At 40.4% G+C, this 23808-nt stretch overlaps 1 protein-coding gene across 5 annotated transcripts; it reads right to left on the bottom strand.

Annotated features, from left to right (window-relative positions):
• Nucleotides 1-298: 298 nt before the first annotated feature.
• LOC146362948 (zinc finger protein 516-like) lies at nucleotides 299-21952 on the bottom strand. Of its 5 annotated transcripts, none has more exons than XM_084919413.1 (6): nucleotides 21208-21952; nucleotides 13913-13953; nucleotides 8136-9654; nucleotides 5076-6350; nucleotides 4606-4670; nucleotides 299-3187 (listed from the first exon to the last, which is right to left on the bottom strand). In XM_084919413.1, the coding sequence occupies exons 3-6, from the start codon at nucleotides 9472-9474 to the stop codon at nucleotides 3137-3139; spliced, it is 2730 nt and encodes a 909-aa protein (XP_084775539.1). In that variant the 5' UTR covers nucleotides 9475-9654; nucleotides 13913-13953; nucleotides 21208-21952; the 3' UTR covers nucleotides 299-3136. The 5 variants fall into 5 exon arrangements, with proteins under 5 accessions (XP_084775539.1, XP_084775540.1, XP_084775538.1 ...); XM_084919414.1 differs by having other exon boundaries at nucleotides 21549-21952; XM_084919412.1 differs by lacking the exon at nucleotides 13913-13953.
• Nucleotides 21953-23808: the final 1856 nt, after the last annotated feature.

Here is a 23808-nt window from a genome sequence, read left to right as displayed (position 1 = left end):
CCAAGAGCCATGAGTAAACAAAAGCGGCTTTCAACTCCTTCATTTGTTGACATTGTCTGCCACCTGCTGGTAGAAGTGTTACACTGCAGCAAGAATGACCCCAATTTTTATTTAGTTTTGTCATTTTGTTTATTAGAGCAGAAGAAATGCTTTGTACTTTATTCGAATATATATTGTGCAAACTAGAAGAAGAGAGCTGAGTCTGTTAAACTGCTGAGAAGGAACGTGACACAGTGACGTGAGGCTTCTGAATGAAGATGATGTGTGATGGAGAAAAAAAATCCAACGCCATCGCAGATCGGCATCAACCAACTTTATTTGAATTTTACAGTCAGACAAAAATTGTTGATCTGTCGAAAATATAAATTCTGAACCAACATAATAACTATGAAACATGTTTACATAGTCACAAAAATGAACCCAGCGAGAGCTCAACTGTAAGCTGGAGGTTTGCATAAGAGTTCAGACTTGCGTAAATATCCCTCTCTCAGTGCTTCCTGTCTCTTCATGCCAAACAGGAGTTACAGTTACAGGGTCGTTGCAAAACACAGGCTCAGTGATACCTGCTGTGGGAGCATCACACCCCGCTGACCCTGACCTCAAAGGTGACGAAAATTCAACATGTTTTTAACATGTTCTGCTACTACAAATATCAAATACTTTTAATTGTTGAAATCCAACTCATAGCAAACAAACAAAGACCATTAAATAAAACTATCATTTACAATATTTATCAAAAAGAAGAAAAATCTCTCCACACAGATTAAAGTCAGTGCTTTCATAATTATGGATTCTTAAGATCGCCCAAGAATCCATAAGTTGATGGCTTTTAGTTAAATGCATAGACTATGTCTCTATGGGATATGAATACACTGAGAAGGAGGAATTGAAATGTAAACATACTAAAATCTGCAAACAATGAAACACATGAAAACAACTGGAGACTGAGGTGAGTTTTGGATCAGTAGAAATGCTCATTGCTAAAAGTTCTACTTCTAAAAGAAATAAATCACAGCATTAAATGGCTACATCACTAGAATAATGCCAAAAGAAGTGCAGATGTCTCCGCTCTAATTGAAAACATAAGGGCAAATTGTTGCATTTAAATTTTAAACTTGGATTTAAAATAAAAATAAAAACATGGCAGCACTTTTCATTGTTCACTGGTTGTTCTGAGACCCTTTTTGAAGACTGGCTTCAATGATGAGCGTGAGTCTAGATTCATTTTTCACATCAATCCTGGACCTAAAGTTTGGAAAATGGCCAACGACTTTTCATTAACAAAATACAAGATAAACACTAGGGCACCGTTTCTGGTTGTGCTGTTTCACTGGTCTGCTGAAGTTACTGTAAACTACAACGGAGCAGTTTATTAACCTGAAGCAGAGCTAGAGGACTCGATGGCATTGCTGTGCTCGAAGCAACTGAATTACATATCTGACCTTAGGAAAAATACTGATTCCAAACTGACAGGAAAAAAAAGCACTATTTCTGTCTTAGGCCCTGGTCACACAGGGATAGCGACCGTTTGGCAACCACCTTTCAACCATCAGTTGCTAGGGGAAAATGGGTTGCTTGTTGTTCTGTGAAAACATCTGCTAAAACCTTAGAGCAGGGATGTCAAAGTCTTTTTACACCGTGGGCCACATACGAGGTATCGCATTTACTGGTGTCCACGTCACCAGGCAGATGGCTGCTTGTTGATATTGGTCATCAAAAAGGTGCCGCAACAAAAACCTTGTTATTGCTTTGGTCTCTCGATTGCTGTGATCCCCTGCAGTTTATACAGAAGATGTTGCAAACAGTCGCCAACTACTTGTCGAGTGTCAGTCAAACAATGAAAAGTGGGAGTAGTGAGGTGCCCATATGCCGCATGGCTGAGAGCAGCCAGCCTGGGTTTGAATCTGACCTGTGACCTGTGCCTTCCCTGCTCTCGCTCCACTGCTTTCCTGTCATTCTTCACTGTACCCTTTCAAAGAAAGCTGTAAAAAGGCCAAAAAATATTTAAAAAAGAGAAGTGGAAAAAGTGCAAACTGGACAATGTAGAACATTTACCTTTAAAGTAAGAGTTGTGCCTTCTGAAATGCATTGGTTAAAGTCACAAGTTGACAAGTGCTAGCATACAAATCAACATTTTCAGTGTAAACAATGAGTGATAGCATTAATATGCTAATGCTAAAGCAATGACAAGAAGATTTTTGGTGCAGCACCCTCCTTGTGACACATCTCACTCAGCAACCTCCAGGAACGACTCACCAGCTGTTAGGGTACCGAAAGTCTGCCAGGGGTTTGCAAAAGGGTCTCTAGGCCTGTGTGACTAAGGCCTTGGGTCAACACTTGCATTTTAAAGGAGAGTCCTCTGAATTTGCCCAGACTACTCTTGAGATGGTGCATAGTGACAAATAACTTTTGACCAAATGAAAACTGGCAAACTCAAAACGTTGACTCAAAAGCTGTTCGCAGTTTTTAAATTATTATTATTATTTAAATTGTGGGCTGAAAACACAAGTGACACCATGTTATCTGCAACAAAAATCACATACTCAACCAAGGAAATTAAAAACTTAAAAAAGAAGACATTTGTACATGAAACAAAACAACAAACTTAAACTCGACACTGATATACAGCAGTTAAAAACATGTATTTGCATCACAGCTGTTTTAGTGGAATTATGAGTTGTAAGATTTGGTATGTTGTATTGCTCTGCAAGGATCTACTTTTTGTAACCAAAAACAAGCAGATATCTGGGCCTAAAGCCAAGAGAACATCTGTTAAGCCACATAGTTGTGGCTCTACGTTTAATTTCCACCTGGCTGTGGTACTTCTACAATGCTTTCCTGTTGTTTTGTACAATAATCCTGAACATTTGCCTCATTTTCACCAAATAAAATAATCAAAAACACATCATGTGTGTTTATTTAACTATCATATCTACACTCGTAACATGCTTAACACTTCAAATCAAACAGTCATAATACAAAATCAAACAAGTCCACCGCATTGCTTTGCATATATTGTGCATATTCCAGAGCCTCTGTGCTCTCCAGGAGTTATGGCTAGTTCCTTTGAAGAACAGCAGGCCTCTCTTTTTTTCAGCAGTTAGAACTTTGCAACCAAGACAAGCACAATGTTTCGTTACGTTCCTTTATGCAGAGACCCTGAGGATGAAGTGGAGTGGCTGTTCATCTGCAGAAGACAAGTGTGAGTAACACTAGTTAGCACTAGCACAGGTTTTCAACTCGTTCGTTTTTGAGGGTGGCTGTAGCTCAGGAGGTAGAGCAGGTCAACTACTGATCAGAAGGTTGGTGGTGCGACTGGTCCAAGTTACTCTGATGCCTCCAATGGAGTATGAATGTGTGTGAATGTTAGTAAAAAAGCACTTAAGCATGGAAAAAAGTGCCTGAATGAATGAAGCAAGTTGTATAAAGCACTTTAAATGCTCAGGTAGAGTAGAAAAGCTTTATATAGGAACCAGTCCATAGTCCCTGCAATAAATCATTCATTATCTCAACTTCATTTTCATTAAATTCTGCCCACACCCCTCACCCCTGCAGTAGCTTTACCCACAGTTTGAGAACCGGTGGGTTGGGTTTAGCCCTTTAGTTAAGACAAAGGTCTATGAGTGTCCTCACAAAGATGGAAATGAGCGATGCACAAATGCTGTATAAGATATGGAGAAATAGAAATTTTTAAAAAATCTTTCACAAAGTCATGTTTCTCCAGTATTGTTTTAGACCTCACATACAACTGTTGTCTGGCTTAGAAATCCTCAACCCTGAAGACAGACAGTGCCCATCACTCGTGTTCAAAAAGTTGCCCACACATTACTCTAGGGGGAATAGGAGAAAGCAAGAACAGTTGTAGGTAGCATCAGGGTAGGCCTGACTGACAGGCTGATGACACACCATATGGAGATGCTGTGCGAATTTTACCCTGAGGGGGACGACAATGTTTTTTTATTATTTGTTTGCCTCATCCCTGTCAGCTTCTGTTACGGAAACGAGAAGGAAGAGACAGCCAGGTTGTGGGAGCTGACAGCCACGCACGTAGATACAAGACAATACGCAGACGCACGTGTGCGCAGAAATGACAGACTGTGCTCAGACACAGACGAGGTACAGACACAGAGCAGGAACACGCAGTTGGTAAAGACATACTGTACACGAGGTGAGCAGGGACTTTATGCTGTACTTCACTCTGGAAAGTGAAATAACTGATTTGCAGATCTACGGTTAACTGGCTTGAGTTACCTTTTAGATGAAACTGTAGTTAAGGTTTGAACTGTGATACAAATATAAAGAGAAACTGACAGGATTTTAAAAACATGTTCTATGTAAAGTTAATCAATAATGATGTAAAGTTAGGCTTGTGTTTTCAGATATAATTGGTTTGGAGCACAAAATGTTATTTTTTCCATTTTTAAACCATATTTATATACTTTATAAGTATATATCCACCAACCTAGTCGAATAACCAATTATGATCATCAATGATTCGAAAAGTCTTAAAGATTTTAAAATGAAGGATGCAAAGATTATTTTAATTCACAATTCTTTTTGCCTGAAATACAAATCTAGAAATTATCAGTAAAATCAAAAACATACCTGTTTGGAAGCTTCAGACGAGGAATGGACTTCATTTCCAAAGTTTCCATTTAACTGCATCGTTGCTGTGAAAGTAGAAAGTAGTGAAAGAGCATTGAAACATCTGTTTCTCATTCTGAAAGCAGTAGATTTTTATAATAGTTGGCAACTATACATCAACCATTGAAAAACGTTAGGCCTCCATCTAAACCAGGGGTGGGGGAACTCCAGGCCTCAAGGGCCAGTGTCCTGCAGGTTTTAGATATCACCTGAATCAAATCATTAGTTCATTACCAGGCCTCTGGAGAACATGAAGACATACTGAGGAGGTAATCTAACCATTTAAATTAGCTCTGTTGGATCAAGGACACATCTAAAACCTGCAGGACACCGGCCCTTGCGGCCTGGAGCTCCCCACCCCTGATCTAAACAGTACTCAGTTCTTTGATCATTTACAGCAAATAAAGCAGAAAGCAAAGCTTCCTCCTTACCCTGTGAAACAAGCCTGGGATCAACAAAGCCCCAGTGCTGATAGAGAGCTGCCAGATCATGTGGACTGTAGTTTTTCAGGAGACTTAAAATATCGATGTCCGTTGGTGTTTCTCCTGTTGATTCACTCTTTCCCTGAGATATTCGGAGTGTATCTAAATATGCTTTGCTTCCGTGTAGCCCCCACATATTCATGGCAGCCCAGAGATCAGAACCTTTGGGACCTGAAGAAAAGTCACTTGAATGCCTGCGAGAGTGGAGCTTATCTGTGTTAGAAGAAGAAGAAGAATTCCCACTGCGATTTCTTGCCAGCATAAAACCCAAACCCTCCTGTGGGAAGTTCCCCTCCACAGTAGCTCTGTTGCCTCTTTGTTTTGGGCTGCTTGTAGGCTGCAAGGTCTGGAGACTCTTGCTGTTCACAATGCTGTTTGACGAAGTAGCTTGGGTGCTGGAGCCTTTAGATCCACCCCCCACTGTTCGGTTATGCTCCTTCTTTTGATTTTGGAGTCCAACCTTGCCACTAGACTGTGTCGCATCTGAAGGTCGTGAGTCCTTTGACTGATGCTTGGACTTCAGGGTGCTTGATTGATTCTTGTGGGACGACTGCTTATTGCTGCTGCTGCTGCCATGGTTTGTGACCCCGGGAGGCTGTGTGCGCTGAGTTCTTGGAGTAGGCAAAGCTGGACAGTCCTTGCCTTCGAGGAAGGGTGGCGGCCCTGTGCGTCTCCACTGAGAAGCACCTGCCTTTAAACTCTTGAGACTATTAATGCTAGGTGCCCACTTGGGTGCCATGGTGCTGCTGCCATCCACCCTGTGGGCAACACGCTGATGGATCCACAGTACTTCTGGGTAGTTGGTGGTGTGGGAGCAGTATGGGCACTGATGTCTCACCAGGCCCTGTGTTTTTACTGAAATACTAACATCAGTTATGGGTAAAGAAGAAAGATTGAGGAGGCTGCTAGCATCGCCAGTAGCATGTCCCTGCTCTTTCACCTCTGAGCCATTTGTCTTTTCCATTTTAATGTTTGACTCTACTAACTCCTGGCTTGGAGAACATGAATATGGATTCCAATATGGCTGACTGAGCAGGATGCTCCTGCTTCTGAGGTAGTCCATGTATCTTGAGGCTTTGGAACCACTTCTGCTTATGTCCAAATTGGTGCTCTGTTTGCTGTAGGAACTCAGGAAGTCCTGGTGCTGCGTGTGCAGGTGAGACCTGAGTAGCGCGGTGTCAACAGTGTGGAAATCACAGTGCTCGCAGAAATATTTTTTTTTATCTGCAGGTAAAAACAGAAGGGGACATTCATAACAGATGAGGTCAGTTTTTTTTACATATACAAAAAGACTGTATAATAAAGATAGAAGGATCACACATCTAGCTAAGGAAGGAAAAAACACCTCTAATTAGACAAAAAGCAAGAATTATGTATTGTGCTATTATTAAATGTAAATTGTGTTTATTTAACCCTTTAAGACCTACCATAGAACCAAGTCCGCCAGAGCTTATATTATATTTTTACATGTTGTAGAGCCATTTTTGGGAGCATTTCAAGTTGCTATACATCAATACAACCACTACAGCCTAAATTTTAATAATATGTATGCATTAAATGCATAGTAATTACATAAATTGCAAAAAAGTGCAATAGACTACAAAAAAATTGAAAATCGTTTTTGTTTTTTAACATATATTTCTAGTTAGAGAAATTTAAGAGGCTTATCCCTCAAAACTGTAAATACAAAAAAGTTGCACAAAATAGTTTCCCACCACAGGAAATTTATTTTGAGTGTCTTCATAGTTTTATTTTTGAAATACACCAATTTCTATACACTGCAGGAAAAACGAAAATAAATATTATAGTGCAAATTTGCAAAAAAGCAGCATGTGCATCAAAATAAACTATTTCCAGCAGTGCAATATGAGTCCTAAGCATCCCAGAAACGACACAGAAAGTCATAAAGTCAAACATAACTTTTAAAAACACCAGCATAAGCTCATGAGGCCTTGATGGTAAAAAACTACATTTCCGCGAAAATGACGTCACTTCCGGTTTCGGGCGGTCATGGCGGACATGCGATAGTTTGTGCTGATGCACGCAGGAAGTGTTATGAACAGCTGATCGGATCGGCAAAGCGTGTTTCTGGAATATTATGTTTTTGTTGCTGCAAGTGCTTTTTATGCAGTTTTTGCAAAGCTATATGTGGAAGGAAACTGTGACCGAGGACAAGCTGATGGCATAAGATGTAAGTACAACTTCTCCGGTTTCATATGCAAAAAAAATTATTGCGCTAGCTTACGTGGTTGCAGTGCTACCGGGATTTAAAAATAGTTACGCAAAACGGAGCGTGCCCGCTCTGACCGGTTTTAAAGGGTTAATGGCCATTATAAATGCAGATGCCAAAATATTAGCAAACAGCTAATATTGGCCCTATTAGCTTTATTTCATGATTATTGGTGCTGCCATGATGAGTATTGACAGTCATTGTGGTAAGTCAGACTGGAAGAACATAGCATCAGCACGTTTTAATAGTAATAAAGAAATTTGTCATTAGTCTAAAGATATTGTACACAAATAGAAGCTGTTACATAAAATTTTCCATATTGATATTTTGTCCCACCCCTGACACACAATTAATAAATCTAAATCTGAATCTACAAATCCAACCAAAACAGTTTTTTTAAGATTTGTTAAGCCAATAAAACAATTATTAATGCTGAGATTTATATATTAGGAGTCCCTTAAAAATATTAGGTAAGGTAACCTTACTGTGTTTGTATGTTTACAGACATTCTTGTGTAAAAAAGGGCAATTACTGCTGCTGTAATTCATTTAGAAATTCGCTAGTGATCTCTCCTTTACACAATATATTGCCAATTTAACTCATTTTTGTACTAGAGTTGTAGTTTCATTTACCTTCCAGAAATCAATTTGTATAAAATACAGCCCTTAATTGATGCTTTGATGCTTATAAATGAATCAGTCTGATCAACGAATATAAACTCTTGTCTAAGCTCTGTCGTGGATAATGTATTATGGTGTGTTGTGGTGTATTCGGCTCACCTTCCTGGTCTAGGCTCTTGATGTTCTTCGTCTGTTTAGATGAGGAGTGAACATCTTTAACGTTTTTAGTCTGTAGTGCCTCATAAAATGCTTGACCAAGTCCATTCAGCAGAATAGAGTCCTTCTGGCTAATCTTTTTGTCACCACCTTTGTGATCAAGGCCTGCGTCACCCTTCCTCTTCTTAAGATTGGAGCCGGCTGTGTCATTTGGCTTTCTCTTCTTCTCTTGCTTCAAGGGGACGTACTCGCCTTTTTCTATGTCATATGCCACTTCCGCATCAGCTAATCTCTCCTCCCATCCCAGACATTTTTCTGTAGCCTCCACTAGCCGTCCTCTTGTAGCTAACTGCCATGACTGGTAACTACAAATTGGATCCAGCTCAGGAATTCGACTGCCCGGCTTCACTTCCGCAGGGCTTTCCCTGGGTCCAGCAGAAATGAGGTTCAGGCTTTCCAAAAACTGCCTCTTAGCATCTTGCACCTCGGGGGACTCCACATTTCCTTGTGTTGGGTTCTGCATCTGAGTGCGAGTGTGGTTCAGTTTATGCAACTTTTCATGTATCTGCAGTGTCCTGCGGTCATTGAAGAAGTTACCGCAGCCTGCACAGAGCTCATAGAGGCACTCTTCATTCGTCAGTAATGCTGGGTCCTGAGGAACCCCGTTGATGGTGGCAGGCGGTTCGTTGCTTTTGCTGCCCCTTAGCTGGGCTTTCACTCGATGAATGCGCATGTGACTTTGGAGGAACCACGCTTGGCGAAAGCGTCGTCCACATATCCGGCAACCGTGATCCTGAGAGCCACGGTGCCTTTTCATGTGGGACTTGAGGAGTAATACCTGAGGGAAAACCTGGCCACAAATGGTGCAGGAAAAAGGTCCGTCATCACCTCCATCGCTAACCTCGACACCATCTTTACCCTTAACTTTTTTCTTGGTTGTTTTCTTCTTGACTTTTCCATTAATGTTATGAGCTTTATCAGGTGGGCTGCTGAGCTCAGGAGGGTCAGTTATATCAGCATCCTCTTTCTGCCCTTCATCTCCATCCCCCTCCCTGTCACTGAGGTTTTGGCTCAAAAGGCCCAATTTATGGCTTCTAATATGGGCCTTTAGGCTGCCCTTCTGAGCTGTCCTGTGCTCACAGTAGGGACACTTGTAAGGCTTCTCCCGAGTGTGTCTTCTCATGTGCTGAGATAGAGAGCTTAGAAGTGGAAAACTGCGGCCACACACCCCGCAGGTGTGGCATGGGGTTACCTCATCCTCTGCCTCCACCTTAGCTGTGTGTTTTTGTGAAACATCCTCCCTTTCTTCTGTCTCCATCACTTTTCCAAGACCACCAGTCATCAAGAATCACCACAGCTGTTTAATAAATCCTCTGTGAAACTCTAGAAAAGTTATTCTTCCAAAACTTATTGAGTTCTCAGCACAGGCAACAAAAACTTGCCAAACATCACAGCTTTAGTATCCAATCCCGATCTCTGAAGAGAAGTTCCTTCATCAAGTGGCATGCTGTTTTTATGATACCTGGAAAAAAAGAAACTCAAATGAGTCCCATGATAATTAAATTAACTACCAAAATTCAGAAGAAAGCCAGTTAAAAAAAAGTCTGTCCAAATGGCTTTAAAATAATATGAAAACATAAATGAAAATACAGTATTTAAGGAAAAAACAGAGATTGCACAAAGACAACGAGCTTGAAAGTCAATTCTTGGTATGACCACCTTAATTCTTTAGTATTCTTCTGCTGTAGATAGTTTTCGAGGTCTGCACTGCACAGCATGCTGAGACATGCCAGGTTTTCGGGTAATAGCCGTTCCAAAATCACCAAAATGGTGCAAAAATAGCGTTTTATGTATTTTTTTCATAAATTCAACTAAAGAAGTAGGAACACTTCATATGTTTCCATGACAGGCTGCTGGTAACAAAGTGTCTAAAGATACAATTTAATGCAATAGTTGCTTTTTTGTCCAAGTGCACACAACATTGGTTTTTATGTGAACTCAGTGTTAAGTGACCTAACAGATGAACAACATTCCAGTGAACATGGTCAGATACAAGGACTGAAAATGAGTGAAAAAGCAGCTGATGTCCAAAAAGAAAAAAAGGAAAACTTCAATTCTTCAGAACTGAGAAGCCACACAGAAAAACTATTAAAGCTTAAAAGTGAATGTGACAGTGGCCACAGCATTTGTGACTCACTATCTTAGAAACCAGATTGTATAACAATCTATACCAACAAGATATAAATATATATATATATATATATATATATATATATATATATATATATATATATATATATAAAATTCTTAAATAGAATAAACTGATGACTGAATAATTGAATAATATTTTGGTTCAAAAACTGTTTAAGATCAAGCAGTTGTTGATTCACATTAAGGTTGTTTTACTCTGTGCTAAGAGAGGGTGAGAGCTCACTGAGGCAATTTGCATCACGGAGATTTTGGAATAACCTTTGTCCTTTACTGGATGAACGACGGCTGTCTGTACCTATTAGACCACGGGTCAGTGTCTCAACATGCGTGTGTCTGTCAGACCTTTGGTTGCTTATGCCAAAATTGAGTGTGTGAGGTGAAGCATGAAGAGATGTATTCATTCCTGGCCAGCCAGGATGAGCCCCCAGGGGCCATCCACTCTAATTCACGATCAATAATCCATTATCAACAAACTTCATTTTAGAAACTCACTTACTAGCACATACAGAGCACGGATTCTGGGCTGAGTGCTGATGCAAGATTGTAAGTAAAAAGGTAAGAATGTATATTTGTAACTTTTAGTATCAAAATAATCTAAATCATTGTTGAGACTGCAGGTATAGTGATGTAGCATTTGTCCAGATCCCTGACCTGGTTTATACCTACATTTTTGGCTTTTTTTTCAAGGATGATGATTTTTTTTTTTTAAATCTTAAAATAGCTTGCCTTGGACAGTAATGTTTTATCAAAACTCCACATAGCTAAAAAACTTTGGCAACATGAACACAAGGCTAATCAGCACATACTGGGTCATTTTTGCATGGCCTGCGACGCTGATTCATAATCACATATTTAGTGGTGAATCAAACAAGATTCAGTAGCAGATAAAAATGTTGGTGACCGTGAAGTTATAGGAAATGGTATTTAAAAGGGTTAATTTAACACATTAGCTAAATATTATCATATAATACATAAAATAACCATAAAATTGAACCTTTTATGTTTGCAGCACATTTTCTTGGAACAGCCTGTCCCTCTTATGGATGCCTGTCCAATATATGCTTTGAGACTCATCTTGAACAGGTCAGCTGCTCATGTTTGCAACATGTTTCTTTTTTCGACTCATATAGGGAACTTTTTTTTTCCTTTTTTATTGGAACGACCGACTCAGGAGATACAAAATTTTCCCTTTTTTAAAAAAAAACAAAACATGATCACGTTTGTTGTTCTATGAATTGACCTCATAAACTTTCGAACAACTTCAGTGTTTTTTTTCCATAATGCACATGTAGGCAAATATATTTCATCATAGTCATCAAGTTCACCAAAGCAAGGATCAAAGTAGTTACCAGGAAAATTATGGAGATGGGTAAAAAACAGGACATCCGCCCTTTTGTGTCATCTGGTGAAGTTATAAAGATACTGGGAAATGATGTACCTAATATTTGTTTTGTTATATATATATATCTGCTGCACCTGCTTTGGCTGGTAGGGTAAAACATGTCAGGTAAAGGTGGCTGTAAAGCCACTCATTCTCATTTAATTATTTGTATCTCTTTCTGTTGTTTATTGGAGAGGTTCAAGTTCAAACCATCTCAACCTTTCCTCTCTAACTTTGCCTATAAAAGCAATTTGTGCATCTTTAACTCTGCTAGCTCCATCTCAGCCTTATTCAGTCTTATTTTACTACAAAAATGATATTCTGCATTGAAGAAAACCTGATTTTTGCTTGTATATGCTGACAATTCTTAGAAAGAAACACCAAATTGACAAAAGTCTCTATCGGCAGGTCAAGCTTAGGGAAAAATCAGAATCGGTTAAAGAAAATTGGAATCTCGCGATAAATCCTTCATCATTTTAGAGATAAATTATCTTGTCTGCCAGAAAAATGAGTTTGACGTGAGAAGCTCCTTTAGAGACTTCTTATCAAGACCTCAAAAAATGGCAACCATACAAGCAGCTGTGGTGCTCTACATAACGAACAGTGCATGGCAGAGGCAGCCTGATGTAGCTAAACATGTTCCTCAGGCAAGGACGACCATTTGTTTGGCTGTTTTTAGTGAAAGAAGGTACTCTAGCTCAGCCAGGCAGTCAAAAGAAAAACCTGCTATTGTGTCAGCCGCACCAGAACTGTCACATCGCCTCATGTCTGGCCCTCCACCCCTCATTAGGGGGTCGAGAGAGTTATTGTTAAACCAAAGAGGCCTGGGCCTACCCATCACTGTCTTCAAATGGCCGAAGAGGCGAGACAAAAGACAACTTTTGTTTGTCTCGTCTTTCTTTGAATGCAAGGGGGAAAAATAGGTACACATACTCATAAAGGCTAAAGCAAAAACACTGACTCCAGCATGATTTTCAGGCGGTGAGGTTGTTCGTCTAATTATCTGCTGTATGTGCATCTGCATCTGTCTAAATGCGTGCCTGCCTGCTTGCTATCATGTGTGCTGATCCGCTCACGCTACAATGGGTGCTGAACCCAGAATCTGGAGGAGTTTAGGAGGGTTTTTTCTGGACATGGCAGGTGTTTGGTAGGCAGACGCTATCAGATTAACGCACGGGCAATGTGGCACACTGTCTCCAAGAGGGGGGAGGATATGGGAGAGAAACTGGAAGGTGGCAATTAAGGGGTTATGGTTAAGGCGAATGTAATGAGTTAACACAATGGGGATAAAGTCAGAGAGCTGAGGGCAACAGATGGGAATAAACGGGCCATCAGAATGGAGGTAGCCGCCTCTACAGTATGAGCTTATGCCTTTGTCAAAGCAGCCTATCTGCTTAGTGAGTGTTAATATTTGCATCTGCAGTGTCCTACTACTGCATGTGTACACAACAAAAATAATCGTGAAAACTCCCCTTGTCTTACCCCCCTCCTCTCCTTCCTGTACTCGGCTATCTTTTCCACCTCTTCAGCCTTTATCCCATACAACAGTCAAAGCCCATTGGAGGATCTGTAAAGTAATGCAGATAGCCAAACATGTTGCTCTGGGGCTTAACTCATTTCTTTTAGAATCCCTCGCTCCATTTTTCACTCTCTTTTCTCTGGCTGATGAATAGGCACGTCCAGTCAGCTGTCCGCACACTGATTCATCCTGACGTCCCAACCAGCTCAGCACAAACTCCCTATGGTCAGGGCACTGATGCTGAGAGCCTGCGTTCTGCGATGTGCGTGTGTACTCGCATGAAAATATCCACAGCGTTGCATGTTTGCGCACTGATTGTGTGCCCGGTTGCTGCTGTGGACTGGAAGTCTCCCGTCTAATCTTTAAAAACACCTAAAAAAGCCTCAAATACCAATTTTTCCTTTTGCAATAAAGAAGTGTCCACAACAGCTGACGTCTGCGCATTTCTGTATTTGCAAACTAGTGAGAGATGTGAAAAATCATTGCTGTGTGTATACCCCATGACTGTGTGCATGCATATGTGCACACAGTGCAAGTGTGTGTGTGCATGTGCTGAAGTCATCCAAATATTCACATCCACAAACCTGTGCCAACATACCCCTGACTGGAGATGGCATGTGACTGTCCTTATGCTAGTGTTCAAAGCCACAGTGACTCGCTAAGCCTCACCTCGCATCTACCGTTTTGTGTCCAGTAATCCTGTCCACCAACTGCAAACACAAATGAAAATATTACACGTTATCTTTGCTGCAAATATAGTCTGAGTCTATATTCAGGATATTTTCTATCATATTGTTCCCATCTTTAACTTATCCAGATGGACAGTACAATAAATTTAAGAAAAACCTTTCTGCCCATCAGTCATTCCTGACAGTATGATTAATCTTGTGTCAGTTGTTAGCGGATTACAGGAAATACAGTGTTGCACAAGGGATATTTCACAACAAATTAAAAGCAAAGTCGAGCTTGCCACATCAAGTCCTAGTGGACCAGAGATATCCTCAGAACTGATAATTATCACATCTTTCATTACAAAAATTCTGAAAGTGTGGGGCAGTTTAAACCTACAAAGTTCTATTCTTACATGCTGAAGAAGAAGGAGGACGCCCACAAGCATAGCAAACACTACATGTGGAAGATGGTGACTCGTGCAGCTGCTGTAATAGCTGCACCCCAACCCGATGATAAGAAAGGCAGCAAGAGTCAGATATGGAAATACTTTGCATTTGCAAGGAGGATGATTGGGGAGTGATTATTGATTCACAAAAGCCAATGTTCAATGATGCTACTGTGATTTTTAGAACAAGCAAGAAAATAGTTAAGAGAAGAACCTAAACGCCCGAGATCTAGACCAGTTCACAGAATGAAAGGCGGCCGAGTTTCAGTTCAGCATTTAAATATGCAAAGTATCATGTTCTCCTGAAATACACATTATTTTGTTTTTAAAAGCAAGAACTGCTGTTGTGAAATTAACTATAATGGCTAATGTTTTAACTAATTTTACCTTTTAAAGTTAAGCTACTCACATTTCAGTCCATTTCCTGTTATCAAAGTAAAATCTTAACATTTCTTGTTCTGTACTGCTTTTATTTACAGATAATGTAATTTTGTAATGTTCAAGTGTTTTTTTAATAAAGGAGTTGGGTATCGGGAATCATGTAATTCTACTGGTATTGCTACTGACTTCTACATTTCTGGCATAGGTATATCTATAGTAGGTACAACTGAAACTCAATGATCTGTAAAGATTAATTACTTTACTCACTTTACTTTTAATTAATGGCCTTCAATCCCATAGAAATCTACGTGAAAGGGGATTTCTTACTTGACCTCTGTAGACACTTTCCTGCCTTTTTTTGCACTCAAGTCATTCACTGTCGGATATACTGAATAATCAAATTAAGAAAATTTGTAGATCTTGATCATACGATGGTTCAAAATGGAAGTATGAAACCACACACTCACACACTCGCAGCTGTCAATCACAAGTCATTGAGCATGTGGTTTCACAGTCAGACCCGCCCCTTCTTGAGCCATCTTAGTCTTTGCAACCAAGAAGGCGACAGCAGAAACACTCAAGGCTTTAGATCAGGACAACAGGTGATGTCACAGCAGCTACGCCCATCTTTTATCGATCTTTTATGATTACCTACTCTTCAAAGCAAAAATGGCCAGCTTCTGGTTAATTGATATAATAATTTTTTACTTTGAATGTCAATGTTAAAAAACAATAAATAGTTGAGTAGACATTTAAATATTGCTGCCCTTCCAAGTTAATGCCAGAAATACTAGTGGATTAAATGTATTATTTATTTTATTAATGTTCAACAGCAGGTCCCAGTTCACTACCCGTTTCTCTCTCTCTCTCTCTCTCTGAGAAGGGGAACAAGTAAACAGATGATAGCCATGCTAACCGGCGCTGTTGTGCAGTACTCTGATGTATGAAACAAGCAGGTGTATGTCAGTTTTGTGTCAGGGTGTCTTCTGTCTTTTAGACTCGTCAATTCGCCAATTTGTTTTTCTCTGGTTAGTTCAAGATAATTTCTTACAGGTTTTGTGGGCTCAACACAAACTCTAAGTGCAAGCATGACTTCATGTGTAGCAACTATCCAATACAAGTCAGCAACTGGACATCAGATATATTGCCTTGAATACAAACTCGTCCAGTTAACAAAAGAAATATCAGTGTGTTTAAAAAAAAAAGAAGAAGCTTTCCTTCTATCCTTCAGTCAAATACCTTCTATAAAAAATATAAAGAAATATGTGTCATCATAAAAATGTTAAATGTCAAGATATTTTTCCACTTGCGTGGTGTGACTGCAGAGCTAACAATGACTTTCTCAGAGTAATACAGGCATCCTTCTTCCCATCCTGCCAGCGTGGCCTGAATGCAGCAGTAGAGGTCTTAGAATAACCTAGTGACCACAGAACAACCTCATTAGAGTGAAGTCTTGAAAAAACTGGCAAAACAAGATCAACACACAGTGATAAAATTACACAGCTCAGTCCTTCCAGACAACTCTCCATCCCACCACAGCTGGATTATCCTTTTACAGCTCACAAGCAACTCCTGTTATTATTCAGGGCCTATGGCGTTCCTAGATTGACTTAATTGCACAAAAACAGTGAGGCCGCACGGCGCTGTGGGCAACCAGCCTAATGTACCTAAAAGATTAGACAGCCATGAGCTCAACAGTCACAAGCACGGACAAACTTGCGCACATTCGTGCCCATCCCCCTCCTTGGGCAACTCTCCACTTGGTTACACAACATATACAGGGATTACTCTTCATTGCATGAGATGAGCTGCTCAATGAGTGGCTTTTATCATGGATGCCCCTTTGTGCACAGAAGGGGGCATCCGTGGCATGACAGAGAAAAGACGGCAGCGGTTTTACCTGCTGCAGAAATACACAGTGGTCTCATGCAGACATCAGAAACTACCTGAGCAGCTCCACTAAGGAGCAGAAAAGCAAAGATGAAGAGTTGTCATTTTTAGGGCTATTTTCAATTACTATAGGTTATTATTACTGTTGATTTATCCTCCATGGTAGGCCTGAGGATCCACTGTGTACCCACTCTCTTTTCGGTTCGGATTGGCTAGTGTGGGAGACACTGGAGTATAATCTGCTGGCATTAACTTGCTCTCTAAAAAAAGCACTCTCGACAGGGATTAGATTATCATGGCAAGGTCAACTCAAACTCACTCCGACTGTCTCCCTTTATGTCTCTATCACTCTGGTTTTACTTTATCGGCCTTCCTCTCATCGTTCGGCCTCCTGTCCATAGGTGTAAATTCGAAGACACTGATTTCACTGTCACCTAAATACGAGTCAAGCCACTAAGTAAAAGAAATGACAGCAGATTAAAGGAGATTAAGCCTACAGAATAAGGCCAAGAGAAGCAGTAAATCAGAACACTTATTAGAAAATGTTTTGTTGATTTAAATTATGTAAAAGTATTATTGTTTTGTTAAGCCTAATTATGATTATCATCATTTTCTAGTTATTTTTGTGGTGACTGACTAATAGGTTCATCAAAAAGGAGGCTGTCACTGTAATCTTATGCATCTTAAATTGGAGATAAACTTTAGCTTGAGTTGATCCTCAGACTAATGAAGATTGAGCCCAAATAATGGACACAGCCACTTTAACTGTACAGTAAATATTATTTTTATGACAGGTTTGCAGTCAGAATTAATGTCTGCATGCAAAAAGTGCATCAGAGGCTGAGGAGGCTGAATCACTCCCCTGCAAATCAGAAAGAAATTTGACATAATTTTAACTAAAATAAATACAAAATGCTAAAGCTGATATTTCTAATCAAACATACTTGAAGTTGCTTTGGTTTTGCTTTTTCCTGACATCTAATGTTGATCTCTATCTGCGTAAAAGATCATAATTCTCAAGTTACATAGTAGATAATGATTTGTAACGACATGTGTGTGTAATTTCCCATTTCCTGATGATTAAGGTAAGGATTGAAAAAGCGTAAGGGGATACCTGCTTAGCGATTTTACCCTGGAGCAAAAGAATGACAGCTGGCAGGAGGGTCTGGATTAGGTTTCCCATAGGGGTATTGCATCTTTTACACCACCACTTCTTTGGAATAGAATGAGCCGATAGTAACCTGATTCCTCCAGACCCATCCAATCTCGTCTCATTGGTCTCAATGGGACCAAACAGAAGGGATCTGTGAACGCCTTACTCATCCCTCCCATCTTCCATCTGCCAGTGTCTGCACTCCAGTTCCTCCACCGGAGACTTAAAGGCCATGTTCTTCTTTCTTTTCTTTATTGAGGAACCTATATGAATCATCAAAAACTATAAATGTTCTCTGCCCATTCAATTCTTAATTGTGCTAAAATAAAGAAACGCTGCTTTGTGGTTTTGTAAAAAATGACGCAGTAGGTAGATCAGTGTTGCCCAAACAACAATACTGATGGTAATAAGCTCCTAAAGAAAATTCAATTTGTTTTACATTTACATTTTCAGAATTTTTTAAAACATAAATATGAATTTTTTCATTTGTAATTAGAAGACAAATTTCCTGATTAATAATTTGGTGTCGAAAAATTAGCAAACACGTTATAAAAGTTAAAACTTTGAACTTTAGAAAAGAAACAAAAAGCATGTTTAAAAATTTATAATTCTCTTTTTTTGTTTAGGAAAAAATAGCAATTTGAGTAGATTTACTTGCTTAAATTTTAAATGCTTAAGCTTTAGCACGCTTGTCCCTAAAGATTTTCTGTAGGATGATATTTCTCATCTGTTTACATAAGGCCCAGGTAATGTGACCACCACCACATGCTCTGAATGCAGCATGTGATCCATCTGTATGATGTGCTGTCAGGTAATCACATCAAAAGAGAGGATGCACACTCAGCAAGAACGCGTACGCCTTTTAGCCACAGATTCACCTGCTGCAGACATTTGGCCCACTGAACAGTGCAGATGTTTTTACGTCTAAGTGTAAAGCTCAGTTTTCTGTGTTTAGCCCACTCAGAACTTGTTTTCTTTTTTAGGGGTTTTTAGTTGTTTCATTCTGAAAAAACGAACTCCACTGTGATTTGGATGTATGTTAAACATAACTGAAAGATTGTTACACCTACTATAGATGTTACACTGAGAAATAAATTGACTAAAGCCACTTTTCCCTCAGGGACGAGGAAATCTTTCAAAGATGGTTTAAAGTTACATGATTGCATGATCTGGATTGCTTAAAACATTTGGGGCGGAGAGTGTCTGTATGAAAACAGTAAGTGATAACAGAAGTTGTGATCAACAGCAGCACTGCAGCTCATGTTTGGCCATTTGTGTTAATATGACTTTTTTTAACAACGCTACAGGAAACTGGTTGAAGTGTTTGCCGCACGACCAAAAGTACTGAGACCAGGTGCAGTGAACTTGGAATTTTACTGCCTTTGAAATGGCTGTTTCAAAGACTGGGTTAGGTAGGCAGTTTGTTATCAGTCTGAAAAATTGCAAACCTGCTCTCGTCTACATAAACAGAAATTCATCCAGAACCTCAGAGATTTGAAAAGCATTCGGAAATCCATCGACAACAGTGACATATCTGTTGCAGGACAGCCATTCAACTGCAAAATGACATAATGACGCCTTGCTTTTATATACAATTATAACCTGAATACAACTAGTTGCATCGGGTCCCCTATTGCAAAGACACGTGTTGAATGGGAGTTTCCCTCATCAGTGTTGGCAATTAGACGGCAAATTATTGAAGACAGGTTGCCTGTCTCCAGGAATAGCCTTATGATCGAAAGTGGCCACCCAGAGGTTGAGGATGTTGCACACTCAGCCTGTGGGCGACCAACTGGTAACGCAGCCACTTCAATCAGTCGCTGAATGCAAAAAAACCAATCAAACAAAAACTACAACTGAAGTTTGTTGTTTGTTTTTTTGTAGATTCAAGGAGGTTGTCATCTTATTTCTCTTTTGGTGTCACTGAGACACAAAGCAGAAACATGAAAACATGCTGAGTATTTACAGCTTCATGCTGGATTCACAGGGAACAACAGTTTAATGGTTTCAGGGATTTTTTTTTATTGTAAACTGAGGTTTGTAAAAATAATTTAAAGACTAAGAAGCTTCATTTTCATTTGATGAGGTCATTGACATTCACCCCAGATTAAAGTGCTGCCCACTAAAAAGAAAGGAAATTGAAATGATTATTGCCACCCATTTTAAAACTTGTGTTTGTGCTTGTTTTCACTTACAATAACAATTGCCTTTGTTTTGCAACCACAAAACAGGTTATTACATAAAAACATTAGCATGGGCACTGCTTATTTAACAAGTGTCTTATTTTCAACACAATTTTCCACACAGAATTTCCCAATCACTGCATCCCTACTTTCAGCCCACTGTCACAATGGGTGCTGCCCAAAGTGGAGATGGCCTGACCCCTCACATCCTCCTGCCTGCGCTGTCTGCACCCCTCCCCCTTCCAGCAACAAGCCTCTGTCCAGACCCCCGGCCTCCTGACCTAATCTAGATGATTAAATCATTTTTCTTTAGCACAAATTTTGTCCCCCCACTAGTCTTGTCTGGTAGTTGTCGCACACCCTCCCCTATTGATCGCCATGCTGAGGAGATTACCCTAATAGCTGGGATTACCTCCCCACATGTTGGTTGGTTACTCTAGGGGAGGAGGGGAGGGCTGGAGATGGTGCATGATGTGCAAGTGCAAAGAGGGAGGGGGGGAGTAAAACATATTAAAAAATTAAAATTAAAATCTAGACCTGGATTTGTTTGTTGCCTGTGAGTACTATAAAAGACAAACCAATATTACTCTCTGTGGGATGTAATTAAGACTTTTAAGCACCCACATAACAATCTTTATCATTCAGTGCTATGCTGTGCATGATCAGTCATAAGACAAGAGCTTTTTGAGGCAGGGGTAGACAAACAACACCCCCCAAGGCCCTTTCTGACAAAAATTGGGACCGCTCCTCCTGCTTAGCCCAGTTGAAATCCAGTTTGAGTGCTAAATCAGCCTCAATCTTTATAAAAGGTTAAGTTTCAATTATATTTTGTTACAGATTAATATGCACTATTTTTTGTTTCTTTTGCTTTGTTTGGTACTACTGGTCAGACAAAAGAAGCAAAACACACACCATTTTTTGACTTTTGGACCCTACTCATCAGTCCTCTCCTGATAACAATACAGTTTAAGTGGCCCATCCACATGTTTCACTGAGGCCTCTGTGGTGTGGAGGCTCGGTGGGTGTTTTAGCTCACTGTTTCTAACAAGTGCAAGGGGTGAGGGTGGTTAGAAATCAAGATGTTAGACCCACTGTGACACGAAGGCAGGCGGGCAGGCTGAGAGAGAGGCTGGAGGCCATTCAGACAGTGCAGAGCAGAGAAAAGGAATTCCGTTAATCCGCCGCTGATCCGGTACAATGGCAGCCTTGTTGTCTGTCCCGTTTGCGCTCACTTACTCACCACAAGTTTGCGTGCGTCGACCGCCTTCACAGCTGTGCCCGAACAGCACCGGAGATGATGGTAATGGTTAAAGAAGCGATAATGTGTGGAGCTGGCAGGGAGGGGGGTGTCAAGTCGCTACATGTAGGAAACAGCCTCGCTTCACGGGACACACGACTTCTCCCGAGTGCGTTACAAATAACTGACATCCATATTTAGTTGCCAACTAACCGACGGGGATGTTGTAGTCAACTTTCGCCAGCACAAACTCAAAACGGATCACTTCTCGTATAAGCTGCTCCCGTCCGACACCCCACCGGGTCTCTTTTGTTAGTTAACCGTCGTTTGGCTTCACTCCTTACCTCCAGAGGGGTTAACGATAGGCGGCAGGTCGCTCCTGAAGGAATCCCAACACGGACCGAGCTCTCGCCTCGCAGCGGATAAACACTTGTCCACAAACCGAAGGGAGGGGAGCGGAGGAGGAGGGAGGCGGAGGGGGGCTATCCTTTGAGCGGTGTGCTCATCTCCTTTCTGCTCGGTGGCGTCAAAACTTCCGCGTATTTCAATCACAGCGGTGCACCTGAACCGCGGTTCCCGTTCCGCTCCTCGGCTGCTGCGGCGGCCGTCGTCGTCGCCGGGGACATGAGTGACGCGAGAGATAACGTTATTAACGTTAATAACAAGCAAGAGCGAGTGATCTCTGCGTGCGCGCGCCTCGCCTCCATTCACTGCAGCTGAGCCTGACTGCTGAGAGGTGACCGGTGCGCGCGCGTGCGGAACATTGAGTGAGGTCGAGCTCGTGTTTGCGGCCCAAATGGAGGTAAAAGTGTGCCCACACCGCCACTTCACTAATGCCACCTTGAGTAGAAACGAGGAGTTTACGGTTTGGATTATTGTTTTGCGATGTTTTGCAACAATAGTTGCAACAATAATAATAATAAATAATATATAGACTTTTCATATAAGCAAAAAACTTTAAATCCTACTTTAATGGCTTATTAGTTCACACGTTATATGATTTAAAGCAGGGGCGATTCTAGGATTAGAGCTTTGGGGGTGCTGAGCACCCAGAGAGCTGCCCAGCCAGGCAAGATAAATCATATGATTCTTAAATTCATCAAGTCTCTCTGTCCCTGGGTCCTCGTCTCAAAACATGGCATCACTGTTTTGTACATTTTAACACAATTTAATCCCCACATTTGTGAAAGAAAAGAAAAACACTTTTTTGAAAAGTCTGTAACAAAACCATCAAATCTGATAAAGGTTATTTAAATGCTGCAAAAGAAGAATGGATTGGAATAAAAAAAAAATACATATCCTAACCTTAATTACTGGGGGGAGAATAATGAATTATGCTCATAGTGAGTAAAAAGCAAACTGAGTGCATTTTTGGACAGAGATTCACTTTTAATGTGTATGGTTTTAGTATAGTTGTGGCTGAACCACATAAAAATATATTATTAATTTTAATCTCCCCAATCAATTATAATGTTATGTTGGAATGTTGTTAAAGAGGGTCAAAAATGTTTCAAACCAGTTTGTTTCGCAGATTCTGTATAGCAGCTTTAATATAGGGAGAACACAACTTCCAGACTGTATGAGTAAAATAAGTTTTTTTCTCTTTGTCAGTTTAATAGTTTCTGTTTTGCCTGTCACTGTTCCCTGTCTGTTTTCTTACCTGGTTCTTCCTGACCTTGTACTTTCTCCTCACATTCACCTCTTTCCCCTCTTCCTCTTTGGACTGACAATCATACACAAATAGATTGTATTCAATTAGATGAAAAATTACATTAATATGAAAAAATACTATTACCATCACTAACAAAAAGTCATCTCTCAGTTTACTTTCAACCAAAAGGAAAATAACCAAACCACATGAACATCTAATAAAAGATATAAATACACATCCAGTCATCCACCCATTCACACACACATTCACACACTGGTGATGGCAAGCTACATTGTAGCCACACACACACACACACACACACACACACACACACACACACACACACACACACACACACAACAGGAGTTCTAAGGTCAATGGGCATTCGGTCAGTTAGCTAGTTAGTATCCATTTAAAACAGGACAGTGGTAACAACAGCAGGCTACGGACAATTTTAAGTTTTAGGTTTTAAATAGGCTGCATACATTTCAATGGGAGCAACAGGACGGTCAAATGTCGCTGATTTTACTACAGTGTAGGACGGATTGTAGGGTAGCAAACATCGCCGGAAAACACGTTTTTTTTACACCCAGGTTGCCTGGGGGTAATGTTTTTCAGCTAAAAAGAACATACTGTTTAGTGAAAGTCTGCTAAATTTTTACCATGCCTTGACTGTACAGCACAGCAGCTTGTTTAGAACATGTGGGCCAAATGTCAGAGATTTTCAAAAATGAGTTACCTTTTGAAATCCTTTAAATAGATGACGTAAGAAACAAACTCTCTGTCATGCCAGTTCCAGCAGTATTGGGATCTATGGCAGTGAAGCATATTTTCAGAGGCCATATTCTGCAGCATATCTGTCATACTGAAAGTGAGGACATATTTCAGTAACTCCTTGATGTTTTCATCCTAACCTTATTTCATTTGGCCACTTGGGGGTGCAAAAAGACTGC

This window comes from Perissodus microlepis, chromosome 22, assembly GCF_051167445.1.
Source record: "Perissodus microlepis isolate ML-2025 ecotype Zambia chromosome 22, ASM5116744v1, whole genome shotgun sequence".
Classification (NCBI taxonomy): Eukaryota; Metazoa; Chordata; class Actinopteri; order Cichliformes; family Cichlidae; genus Perissodus; species Perissodus microlepis.
Note: the sequence above shows the minus strand (reverse complement) of the source record. Positions and strands in the feature narration are given on the sequence as shown.